General features: G+C 43.7%; 1 protein-coding gene across 1 annotated transcript in view; it reads right to left on the minus strand.

Annotated features, from left to right (window-relative positions):
* EZR (ezrin) overlaps positions 1 to 3,426 on the minus strand; it is a 37,228-nt gene extending 33,802 nt beyond the window's left edge. The window contains exon 1 of the mRNA XM_064708263.1: positions 3,270 to 3,426. Within this exon, the coding sequence (XP_064564333.1) occupies positions 3,270 to 3,281 (12 nt within the window). The 5' untranslated portion in view covers positions 3,282 to 3,426. The remainder of the gene's footprint in view (positions 1 to 3,269) is intronic.
* Positions 3,427 to 11,847: the final 8,421 nt, after the last annotated feature.

Genomic DNA, 11,847 nt, shown 5'->3' on the forward strand with positions numbered 1-11,847 from the left:
CAACCAAACAAAAAAAATCCACCTTCAATAAAGTAACCAAGAATGCTGGTAGATCAGATCAAATTAACAACTCTATAGACCCGAGATCACGTTTCCTGCTCCTTCGGTAAGCACTGTTCATTAGCCCGCAGCCATGCTGTTCTGGCCACAATTTATTAGATTGGTTTGTTTTGCAAGAGGATATAATCCACCTAAAACACTATCAGAAATAAACTAGAACCATGAATCTAGGAAAATGCACAGAGCACACAGACACTCCAGTAATGAAATGAAGCAAGGCTGAGTAAGTAAGTTTATTTAGCGTTTCACTCATTTCCAGATAACACAGCAAGATTTGGACAAGATGACACCTTCTGCATTTCCTTACAAAATAATTCACTACCTGTAAAGCCTAATGAACCTCTGTACAGACTAGATAGAAATCATGCATCTGAACTGCTGATGAACTCCCAGCTATAAACCCTCATGAACTGGGTATAGGTTATATATTTATAGCTTACCTTGGAGAGACCTCATTACTTTGTAACTGTTACACATGGCAGAATGGCACTGTTAAATTACATATTAACACATGTCTATATTAACAAATATACTTATTTCAGTATTATTTTCTAGACTTCTACTGAAATTTATTTTGAGCATGGTAAACATGCATCAGGTACAACTAATTGTGACCAAATGTTACCACAGACTCGGGAAGTCAGCTTTCTAGCACTTCACTTTGGTACTCAATTAGGATAGAAAATCACTAATGTCCTACTGTTAATGGATTTGCTAGTTCTTTAGTGTAAAATAATAAATTACAAACATGATCCATAAGTTTTGTGGGTACATTTATAATTTTTGTTAAAACAATAGTTTCATGGAAAGGTTGAGCTTATTGGGTTGTGGGTGGAGAGGCCAGAGGACAAGGTGTTGCCAAAATTTTGCTTTCTGTCATCATAATCTTTACTTGTAAATAACTGATGACCAGTGTGTGAGACTTCACACAGCAGCATGAAGCCTGCCAAGCAATACCATATTTACTTATGCCATGTAGACAAGACACATGCAAACAAGCACAGGTAATAAATATTTAGTATTCATGCTAAATACCCAGCAGAAAAACACTGCTTCCCTGTGCATCCCAAGAGGTCGTGCTATCATTCCTCACACATGCCAAAGGCTGTTGTCACATTTGTCCTGAGCACAGTTCTGCCTCTGGAGTGACAGCTTTACATCCTCCCTCCATGCAAACTGACACGAATCCTATTTAGCTGTATTAAGATTAAGTGAGCTGAGTTGGGAAGGATCCAAATCCAGCCTCAGTCTAAAGCAGACAGAGTGAACAGTGTGTTTTACTAAAATAGCCTCTGCAAAATTCCTCTTTTCCATTTACAATAAAGTGGCAGTTAGCCCCACTGAACAGCAGATTAAATGAGGAAAAGGCTTATATTTACAAAGTATTGACACAGAATCCTGTCCATAAATCCCCGCCAGCAGGTCACATCTCAGAAGTCCTTACAGTGCTACTGTCCTTCCCCAGTGGATGGTGGTTTACACCATCCACCCCTGTTATTCACTGGCTACTCAGCTAAGAAACAAAGAAAAATCACCATCTCTGAGGGAGTACAAACCTAGCACTGCCAAGCAAAAGGATAAACACAGCTGTATTTTTTTAAGAGATTAAAGAGTTTTTGTACACCTATCCATGGCTTCCAGTGCGACTTAGTCCTAAACCAGGATTTCAGATTATTCTAACCAGGATATTTCAAGAAAGCACTCTGTAATTAGCAAACAGCTAACAAGGCAGAAAGAGATTATTCACACACAACCTTTTATATCCATACTTTTAAATTATATATTTGCTTCCCCAGTTACAGAAGGGCACTCTCAGTTAGTTGTTATTATATGCAGCAATATATCACCTCTACTGATGAAATCCAACCAGAAAGACTGAAGATTTATCAGTTCTTAGGACTGAGCACAGTTTGGTTTTGGAATGTTTTTGTCTTTTGTTGGGTAGGTTTTTGTTTTCTTTCTTTTTTTTTTTTTTTTGGTAGGTTTATAGAAACTGCTATGTAAGTTAACTTAAATGCTTAAACAAAAAAAAGTTCAACTAACTTCAACGTTATGGTGATAAAACATCAATTACTTATTACCAAAGATAAGCTTGTTTGCTCTTATTTCACATTTCATTTAAGTGAGCTAATACTCACACAAATCCTTCACTGCATTGCAATTTGAGAAATATTGCCTCTATTGAAAATAGATAGTAACAACAATCTGTTCTGATTATGCTCTTCAAAGTTCAAAAGTGCGTCTGCTCCAACGACTGCTCGGAGCTCCGCATCAGGCACTTGGCTCCCCAAGGGAATTGCCGTCTCTAACCGGCACAGGAGCTGCAGACTTTGAAATAAAACAAACAAACCCACTACAAGGTCGGAGGAGGAGGCGCTGAGGAGGTGGTGGTGTCAAGAGAAAGAAGGAGGGATAAAAAAGACCGTTCAATTGAAAAAAAAAAAAAAAATCCAACCAAAAAAGGAAACAGGTCTTCGATAATGACTGGTAAAGACCAGCGTGGAGAACTTTTTATTAAGAGTCCCTAGCATTTAGTTTCTAGATCGCAAAACAAGGAGGGAACAAGCTTTGTCCTATGTTTACAGATGCATACATGCTTCCTGTAGATAAATGCACAGGCCACAAACATACTAAATGGCAGCGGCGCAGTTGTATCATTTCTCGTTAAGCGGGAGCGTGATGAAAGCTCCCCTTTCGAGAGTTACTCAGCAGCTCTGTGCATGTCTAGCACGGAAGCGCTGCACAAGACGGAGCAATCCCCCGCCTGATCTCTGGAGCACGAAGATCCGGGGCTCCGCGCTCCCTTTCCCGGTGGCGGGACGGCGAGGAGATCCCGCAGCCCACCCGAGATCCTCCGTCCCTCCCGCGGCCCTGCGCTCGCAGCAGCCGCCCTGGCGATCCCTCCGTCCCTCCGTCCCTCCCGCTCCGAGCGGCCGCTGATGTGGCCCCGGCGCGGGGTGCCCGCCGCTCCCTCCGGCGCCGCGCACAACTTCCCCGGGCGCTCGACTCCAAACGCCCCGTCCAGCCGCGGGGAGCAGGGACGGGGCTCAGCCCTTCCAGCGCGGCAAAAGCCCGCGCCGCGACACCCGGAGGTGCCCGCCCCGCCGAGCGCCCGGGCTCGGGCAAGTCCCCGACGCCCAGCGCCCGGCGGGCGGGCGGGCCCCAGTGCGGCCCCGCGGAGCGCCTCCCTCCCACCGCGCCCCGCTCACCGGCTTCGGCATTTTGAGGGCTGCTGGTGCTTCTGCTACTCCCGACACAAACGTTCATGCAGCGCCTGCCGCGCCTCTGCCGAGCGCCCCGTGCGGAGGAGGTGCAGGAGGAAGGAGCCGCTCCCGGCCACGGCGGCAGCGCAGCCCGCGAGTGCGGCGCCGGCCGCCCGGCGGCGGGTTAAGTACGGCAGGTGGGGCCCGGCCGTGACTCACCGCCGCCGGCCATTGCCCGCCGCTCCCCCCGGCGCCTGCCGAGCGCGGCACCGGCCTCGCCCAGCCGCGGGGCACCCCCGCCGGCTTCGCTTCGACGTGCCCGGCGCGCAGGGGGCACCGCGGCCCGCAGCCTCCGGCAGCCCCCGAGCCCCTCGCCGTGAGGGACGGCCGGGCGGGCGGGAGACAGGGGCGGGGGCGGCGCCGCCCCGACCCCCGGGCACGGCCGGGCCCCCGGGGCCTGTGCGGCCCCTCCGAGCCCGGCCCCGGCCGCGCTGGAGACCCCCGGCCCCGCCGCCCTGCCCTGCACCTGCTGGGGCCGCGCCGGGCTCGGCGCTTCCCAAGCCGGTGGATGGCGCGGGGAAAGCGTCCGTCCGGCACAGAGGTGATGCCTTGGGGATGGTCTGTAATAGTTGCTGTGTTTCTTGAAGTGCGAGGTCAGAAAATATGATTACTTAACAAAACACAGGCTTGCTTTGTGTAGTAAAGCATATTTTCAGTGATGTCAGCAAAAGAGAAAACTTTGAAAATGCGTCTAAACTCAGAAACTATAGAGTATACTTCAGGTGGTTCTAACTTTTTGTAAAGCTCAAAAAAGTTCATGCAAGTAGAGTAACAATGAATAAACACACACAGATAACAAAATTTGTGTCTCTGCCCCTTATTCCTTCTCCCTCCTCACCATGAGTGTAATGCACTTCTGTGGATAGTGCCTGCCAGGAGCTGCTGGCCTCCCTTGCATCTCCTTGCTTGGCTGGTCACAAGAGCACATTGATTTACATAGTCATGGGCAACGAGCGGCCTGTAGGACACAGCTCTTCCACTGTGCCAGCAATGGCACATAGCTGGGCTGTGAGACTGAGGAAATTGTGTAGCCTGTCCCCAAACCGTTTTCTGCAACACCCCACTTCAACCGCTGTCTGTCTGTTTGGCACAGGACATAGGATGGGAACAGGGAGGCACAGAACAGGAGAATAACACCCACTACATGGAAAATTTATCGGGCAGGAGAGAGCCTGGGAAATATCAAGGGATGGCGACAAAAAGGATAGCCCAAACAATACAAGTCTTGCTTTGGCAGAGTTCCAAATGGTGTCTTCCCCCACAGAGTCCACCAAGCAGCACTTGGTTGTGCCACATTTAAATAAAAGAATCATTACTGTGTCAGGTCTGTGAAAGAAAGGGGAGGGGAACCCAGTTGGAGGCTGAGAGAATTCATGGTAGTGTTCCTTTCCTGTTGCATGATCCTCAGAGATTAGAGACGGCTTTAGCATCAAAACAGCCATGGGGGTGGCAGCTTGCGACAGCAGGTGAGAAGAAATAGTCTAAGCTGAACAGCTTCCAAGAAAAGGGCCATGGGATCAAACATCCTTGGGAAACAGATATGGCCTCCATTTTCAGTTGAAACAATTCCACTGAGATTTACTTGGGTCAGGCTAATTTAACAAAATAAGCTGACACTCAGTTGGATTGGGTTACTTTAACAGATATATGATTTGTGAAGACGCTTTCTTTGCTCTTCTGTTAAGCAATAAGTTTATGGTGGGATTTCATGCTTTATTCAGCAAGATGACACTGGAAATGAACCAGACCAAATTATCACAGTGCTTTGGGTAGGCTGCCAAGCACATTGAACAACTGTTCCAAGTAAGAAATACTGTAAGAACCCAGCTTCTGCAGCTCTCACTCAGAACCCTAAGTGACATTCTTAGATATTTGGGGAGGGACGAAAAAGGATAGAGATGAGATATTTTCATGCCATAGCTTTAAAATCCAGATTTGGCTGTGACTGGAAACAGAAAAGTCAAAACAAGTGTATGTGTCTGCATCCCCTTGAAACAAAGCATTGCATGGATCTAGTGGGAAACCCATTTCCATTCTGGGAGATTTTCATTCCCAAAATCCTTTCCTGTCCATAGCTCAACATGAGCTCAGAGACCGTCACCCTGGGTTTCAGAATGTTGAAGTCAGAGAGATGTCTCATTTAATACATCATATTTAGTCGGGTAAGTATTTGTTTCCACATGTTAGTTACATATCCAAGCTTAAACCCCTGTTTTTGTGGGGTTTTTGTTGTTTTGGTTTGTTTTGTTCCTAACACTCACCATTGCTTCCTAAACACACAAACCTAGGGGCAAAAGGAATTTAGGTGACTAATAATTAAGTGCGGCAACGTACGATCTCTAGGTTCCTGTTTGCCACAGCACATAAACTTGTGCCATTCTCCCACAGACACCTGCAATCCATGGGGAAAGGCAGATACCTCAATGGCATCCATAACTACCAGCTTGCCCAATACCACTCCACCCAAAACCAGCCACTGTGAACATACTGAGCTTACACAGGAAGAATTGTCTTCAGTGGAAGGAACCAGAACAATTGCCAGCTTGAAGTGTTTGTTAGACACCCTTTGCTTCCTTCCTGGGCTTTTGCCTCGTGCTAGGTGTGCTTTCAAACCCTCTTGCCTGCAGAGCTCCGTACCTTATTGAAGACTTGGCTAGGCAGGTGTCTCTGTGATAGTACAAAACTCTCTTCTGCAGCTGGGTTGCTCAGCTCCTTCCTTGTTATTTCTCTCCCTGCCACTCCCCTAGAAGTATGGGAATGTATATAATGCAAGCCCCTTCTTCCCCTTCATACAGAAGTCTTCTGATCCTTCCAGACACAAAGCAGTTTCCCTCTGCTCCAGAGTGGGGGTAAAAGCCCTCAGTTCTCTGGATTTCCTGAGAGTGCCCTGAAAATCAGTATATTGAATTTTGAGAGTATGGGCATCGTGTATAATACTAAGCATTGTCTAAGAATGCTTAGAGACTGGATCCCCTTTGGAGTGTGTGTGAGGGAATACTGGAGAAGGCATGAAATCGGCACAAAACAATCAACCCACGTCAAGATGTCCTGGGGCAGAAGTACAAATATAGAAAAAACAGATAGAAATATGCAATCTGGGGAAAATTCCACATTAAAACTCTATGGAACTTGGTTACTTCCAGATTTAGGCATTAGCTAAGCAAGAGAGAGCTTTTATGGCCACCCTAACCACATCATCTTCAGTCAGACCTCACAGTTAAGCATAAGACCCAAATCAAAATGAAGCCTTTAAGTCACAGGATTAAGATCTGCTCTGATCCAGCACTTACTCTTAACCTGCTTTATTAAGAGGGATAGCATTACTAACCATTTACAGGAATTAATAAGGCAGAGGAGGTGACGAAAGAATCTCGATTGCTCAGCAGGTCAGTAGCAGAACCCAGTTTCTGTCTTCTTCCCTGTAACAGTTCCTGTGACTTACTGACCCCTAACCAGACTGTGTCATCTCATCAAGTCTGCCTTCCCTGTTTTAGAGAGAAGACCAATTTGACTTTCATGTTATACTTTAAGCTGTAATAACATTCAAACTTGATGTGGATCATTTATGAATTCCAAGTACTTGCCTGGGTTTGCTGAAGCAAGTCCTATTGCTAAAAAGTGGCATTTGCTTAACAGGCTTCATGCCAGCCAATTTTTAGTCAACATAAAACTTCTTAAGTCAGATCATCCTGGAACTGGGAAACATGGAATCTTGTGCCCTAAATCCACCATTCTTTGTTGCTCATGCAGAATCAATAGTCTCAAGAACAGACAGACCTAAACTCCCTGTTTTTCTGAATACAAAGCTTCATCCAGGTTAGGCAAGGCATAGCTGGAAGAGTTTTGCATATTCTCTGCTGGTTTGTTTGCAGATTCTTAAGTAACAAAAACCTATAGTAGCTAACTCTGTCCTCTTGACAACTCATAGACTACACATTTAGTATAGCAGCTAGAAGAAAGGACATTCATCAGAGTAGTTAATGGAAAGGTTGCCAAATTCTGAGACATATATAGATTTAAGGAGATTTGCTGTCATGTAGGACAGTCAGGAGACTGATTTTCTTTGTGAACTGGAACAGCTGTAAAAGGAAAAAGAACCACATGGGATTACTGACAATAGTTTCTTTTTCATTGTGCATAACTGAATAAGCAGCTTATTACCCATTGCACATTCTGAAATTTTGGCATTATAATGCCTGAAATGTCAGACTTCAGGAAGAGTGACCAAGGACATGGTGAGTTGTAGTTCTGCACTGAGAGCTACTTCCCCACTACCCACACTGAGCTTACAGAAAACCTGACAGAATGAGGTCACAGTGGACCAGCATCTATTGGCAAAGCCTCTTGAGACATTCTCTGAGTTTCTTATGAAGGGGATAAATGGTGTAAAAGAGTGCAAGGCTAGTGCCTCATTTTTGCTTGTTCCTACGAGAAGCTGCTGCCAAGTTGAGTTGCTTGTTGTTCCTACATGAAAAGCTGCTGTTGCCAGGTTCAGTTGTTTGTTGTTTTGTTATTTTTTTTTTCAGTAAGCATAGATTTGGGGTTTTTTTTCCTGCACCAACAAGAGGTTAGGCGCATTCAGGCCTGGAAATAAACCTAATTCAATGATCCAATGGTTACAGGCTGGGAGATCCTTATTTTTGCCATCCTAATTGATGACCCTAATCATCAATTTGTCTTCCAGCAGTACCCTCAAGTAGTCTTTGGGATTATTTGACTCTTTGAATTACCATCATGGAGCCGTACAAGGAGAAAAGTATATATGATGAAATTTATGAAGGATTATTTTAAAATGTAAGAAGGAAAATAATCAGACAAGACTTCAGGCTTTTATCTGGTTTGTTCTTACCCATCATAAAAGGAGAGAAAAACTTAAAGGGGATTATGTTTCTCCTCAATAAGTTTTAAGAAGCCCCAAACACAGTTTGCTTTCAGTTCCCATGGGAGTTGTCTTAGTAACCTCTCTAGTAACACTTTCTTCTTCCATAGGAAACTTTCACAGGGAGCGATGCAAAGTGTGCAATAAAATTTTCTTTTCAACTGAAACAAAATATAATTTGGCATTTACATTTTGTGTACCAAGACTGAGAAATTATTTACAATCGATGGGGAAGGCAAGACTTAGTGGTAGGTAAAATACAGATAAAATATTACTCAAAGTAAAGGCAGATTTAAACATGAAAGTGACCAGGGAAGGAAAGTCTGTGGTAATCATCTTTGTAACTGAAATCCACAATGAATTATTGATTTACCAACAAATAAACAAATAGAAAAAAGCACTGAGAGTTTTCTGAATCTATTGAATGAGAACAATCATGTCACAAAACATTGTTTAAAAATGTGTGAAATGACGAATGAAGTTCATGACATACTGAATTTGTAGAGATTATACCGCATGTGTAAATCCAGCCATGTTTGTCCAAGGCTCAAAGCAAATGGAAACTAGGGCCAACACAGCTTTTACGTCTCAAAATGAAATTATGATCTTAATGCTTATGATAAGAAAGGAAAGAGGAAGGGAGTTCCCCTGGTTAGGTAATCTCTATTTCACCTTGATATCTTCCTTTGTGCTTTCTATTTGAAATCTGATTAAAAGCAGAGCTGAGTGCCATATACTGCAAATACCCCCCGCACATCCAAGCACTTTCAGTACTTTCTATGGGACCAGCTATTTTAGTGGCTTTTTCTTCTTTGTGGGTTTTTTTGTTTGTTTTGTGTTTTGGTTTTTTTTTTTTTGCTGGTGGTTGGTTTTGTTGAGTTTTTTTTGTTTGGTTGGTTTTGCTTTTTAACATCGAAGTAGAGATATGTTAAGATGGTGCTGACAAAAACTGCATGTCAAATAACACTAACTAACTTAGTTCATGTGCTTTGCAGACAGTGCACAGATCTGTGTTTAGAGCAGGTGAGAGTGTAAGGAAGGTGGAGGCAAAACAAATGCCCACTGGTTGATAGAGGGAAGAATAGTTCATAGTCTACTTACAGTTGTTATTCTTATTCCAAGTTGTTTTATAATTACATATATTGCTGGCATTTGTATTGCTCGGACTGTGGGAATGAGGATGTAAGAGTTCAAAACCACAAGTAATAAGCTATTTCAAATTAGCTAAGAGTGCCCAAACTCAGAATTTCAGGGCTGAGAGTGCAAAGTTCAATGTACAATTTATAGACAGGGTGCCTTTTCTTTTCCTGCGATATGATACTGACTCATACCTTTTAAAATCAGTTTTAAAGTCACACTGTTTGACTTTCAGCACAAACTAAGCTCTTGAGTTTCACCTGGTGATTCTCAAATCCAGTGTGTAACATTAGAAAGGCCTTAAACCCCCATCTCAAGACTGAATGGCAGTGATTCTACCTCCTCTCCAGAGCCAAGTGTTCTTTCAGTGTGAGCTTTGCAAGTTGTTTGCATTGACTTGTACTTGTATTTCTCACTCAGTTTCAGAAGCTGCATTACCTATAAGGCAATTCACAGTTAAATACTCAGCAAAAATAAAACACCTAGCATGTCCCTTGCCTTGGTTAAGTCAGTAATATTAACTGGTATTTCTGTGCAATTTGGTGCCAGACCATTTTCTCATATTTTTCTCTAATTGACACAGAAAAAATTTTTGATGGAGAGGTTACTAGGTAAAGTTCAGATGTCCCAAATATCACTCTAGCCTATTCTGCCATTCAAGACTAGCTCTTTCAGATATCTTCTCATATTTTGCCTAGACTGATTTAAGTGCTCTATGCAACAAGGCTCTCTCCCTTTGAACATTAGAGATCAGGTTAATTTTTAGTGTAAGACTAGTGAACTTTTTGTAGTGTAGCACTGGCGAAAGAATGCATCTAATAGTGAGAGAAACAGAAAATGTGTGATATTGGGGATGCAGTTTATTACTGGTCCATACATGATCTCTCCTGCTCTGCATCACTTGTGTCTGCTGCAGACATGAACATTTCCAAGTGCCATTAGGAGATGAAGTTGTTTGTTCTCTCCTCAGACCGCAGCTTCCCAAAAGCAGTGCAGCTGCACAGGGAGCTCCCAGCACTGAGTAATGAGAGAATATACTAATGGAGATTCTTCACAGAGATAAAGGAGAGTAGTTTTGACCTCAGTGTATCATGAGTAAGACACCAAGCTGGAGTCTGAAGTACAAGTATCCACCTGTCTCTTGGGAAATCCTCTGTTTGCTCTGTGATAACAATAATGCTGAAAACAGGCGGGCACTGATGAAGACGTAAGACCAAGTACAAGGGAGGTACAAGCAGGGTGACATTTCTAAACAAAGTAGAACACTGCCTACTTTCACCAGACCTGAATTTTAACTCTGATAGTTTGCAAGGGCTTACCTGGAACTGTACCTCAATTAAATATTCATTCGTGAGAAAAAAATATTTGTGTTTCATAGCAAACAGCTCATATACAATTTACAAATGGCTACATATATCCTTAATTCGTTTTCAACCACCCTGCTAAACACTGAGGGCAAACTAAATCCATTTTATGTCAAGGCTGCAGATACACAGTCACCTTATCTAATCAGCCCCAGCTGCCTTAAAGGCAGTAACTCAGAAACAAAGAGGCTACCAAACCAAATAACTTCTGTGAGGCCTTGCTGGAGGAGAAGGGGATCAGGTTGATTACTGTTCACCTGCCACACTAAGGCATGCAGGTAACCTGAAACAAAGGGAGTTTTCAGTGCTTCCCAATGACACACCTACCCTGTGAAGTAATTACCTCTGACGCATGACACAAAAGATAAACAACAAGTCTTGTAGCATGTTGGCTAGCAACTCACCAAAACACTTTGGAAAATATCTGTGTGCCTCCTTTAAAATACTGGGTGAATTTCACCTGTTTACAGCAGGTAACTCAGGACCTAGGTATTTACTGAGTAGCACTCAAGCCTTCAAAATAAAGATGACATGCTGCCTTGGATGTAACCAGGATGTCATACAGACTTGATTTGTTCCTAGGAAGAACACAGCTCAGCAGTTCAGTTATTTAATAAGCCAGTTATCTTGTACGGGTGGCATGATGAATTCTTTGGTTTCTATTAATAAAAGAGAAATGTCAAGATGAGAGGGGAAAATCTGTCATATGTAACCTTATGAACAACTTCTGTGCTATGGTTTCATTTTTGTGACGTCTCAGCATTCACCAGCAGCACCTTTGGAGCTGTTTTTACCTTCAAGTGCCTCCAGTGTGGGAGGAGAAGGGTGAGGTGCTGCTGGACTCCAGAATTAGGGTGTTGTGTCCCTCCACCTGGTATCAGTTGAGGGTGAGGATTAGGTGACTCCAGAGCTGGAATTTCACGAGCTAATTGTTCAGTATGTTTAATTATCTTGGAACGGTGAAAACGTTGTTGCAGCAATCAGAAATGAAGTAGAGTTTCTGTATCCAAGAAGGCTGGCTGGCTTTTCCTACCCATGCTATTTGGCCTTACGGACCTTGCTTTTTGGCCTAATGGACTTTGCTTTGGGTAATTTGATACAAACATATATCCACAAAAATCTTCATAGTCGTACCTTGGATCAT

Source organism: Zonotrichia leucophrys, chromosome 3 (genome assembly GCF_028769735.1).
Source record: "Zonotrichia leucophrys gambelii isolate GWCS_2022_RI chromosome 3, RI_Zleu_2.0, whole genome shotgun sequence".
Lineage (NCBI taxonomy): Eukaryota > Metazoa > Chordata > Aves > Passeriformes > Passerellidae > Zonotrichia > Zonotrichia leucophrys.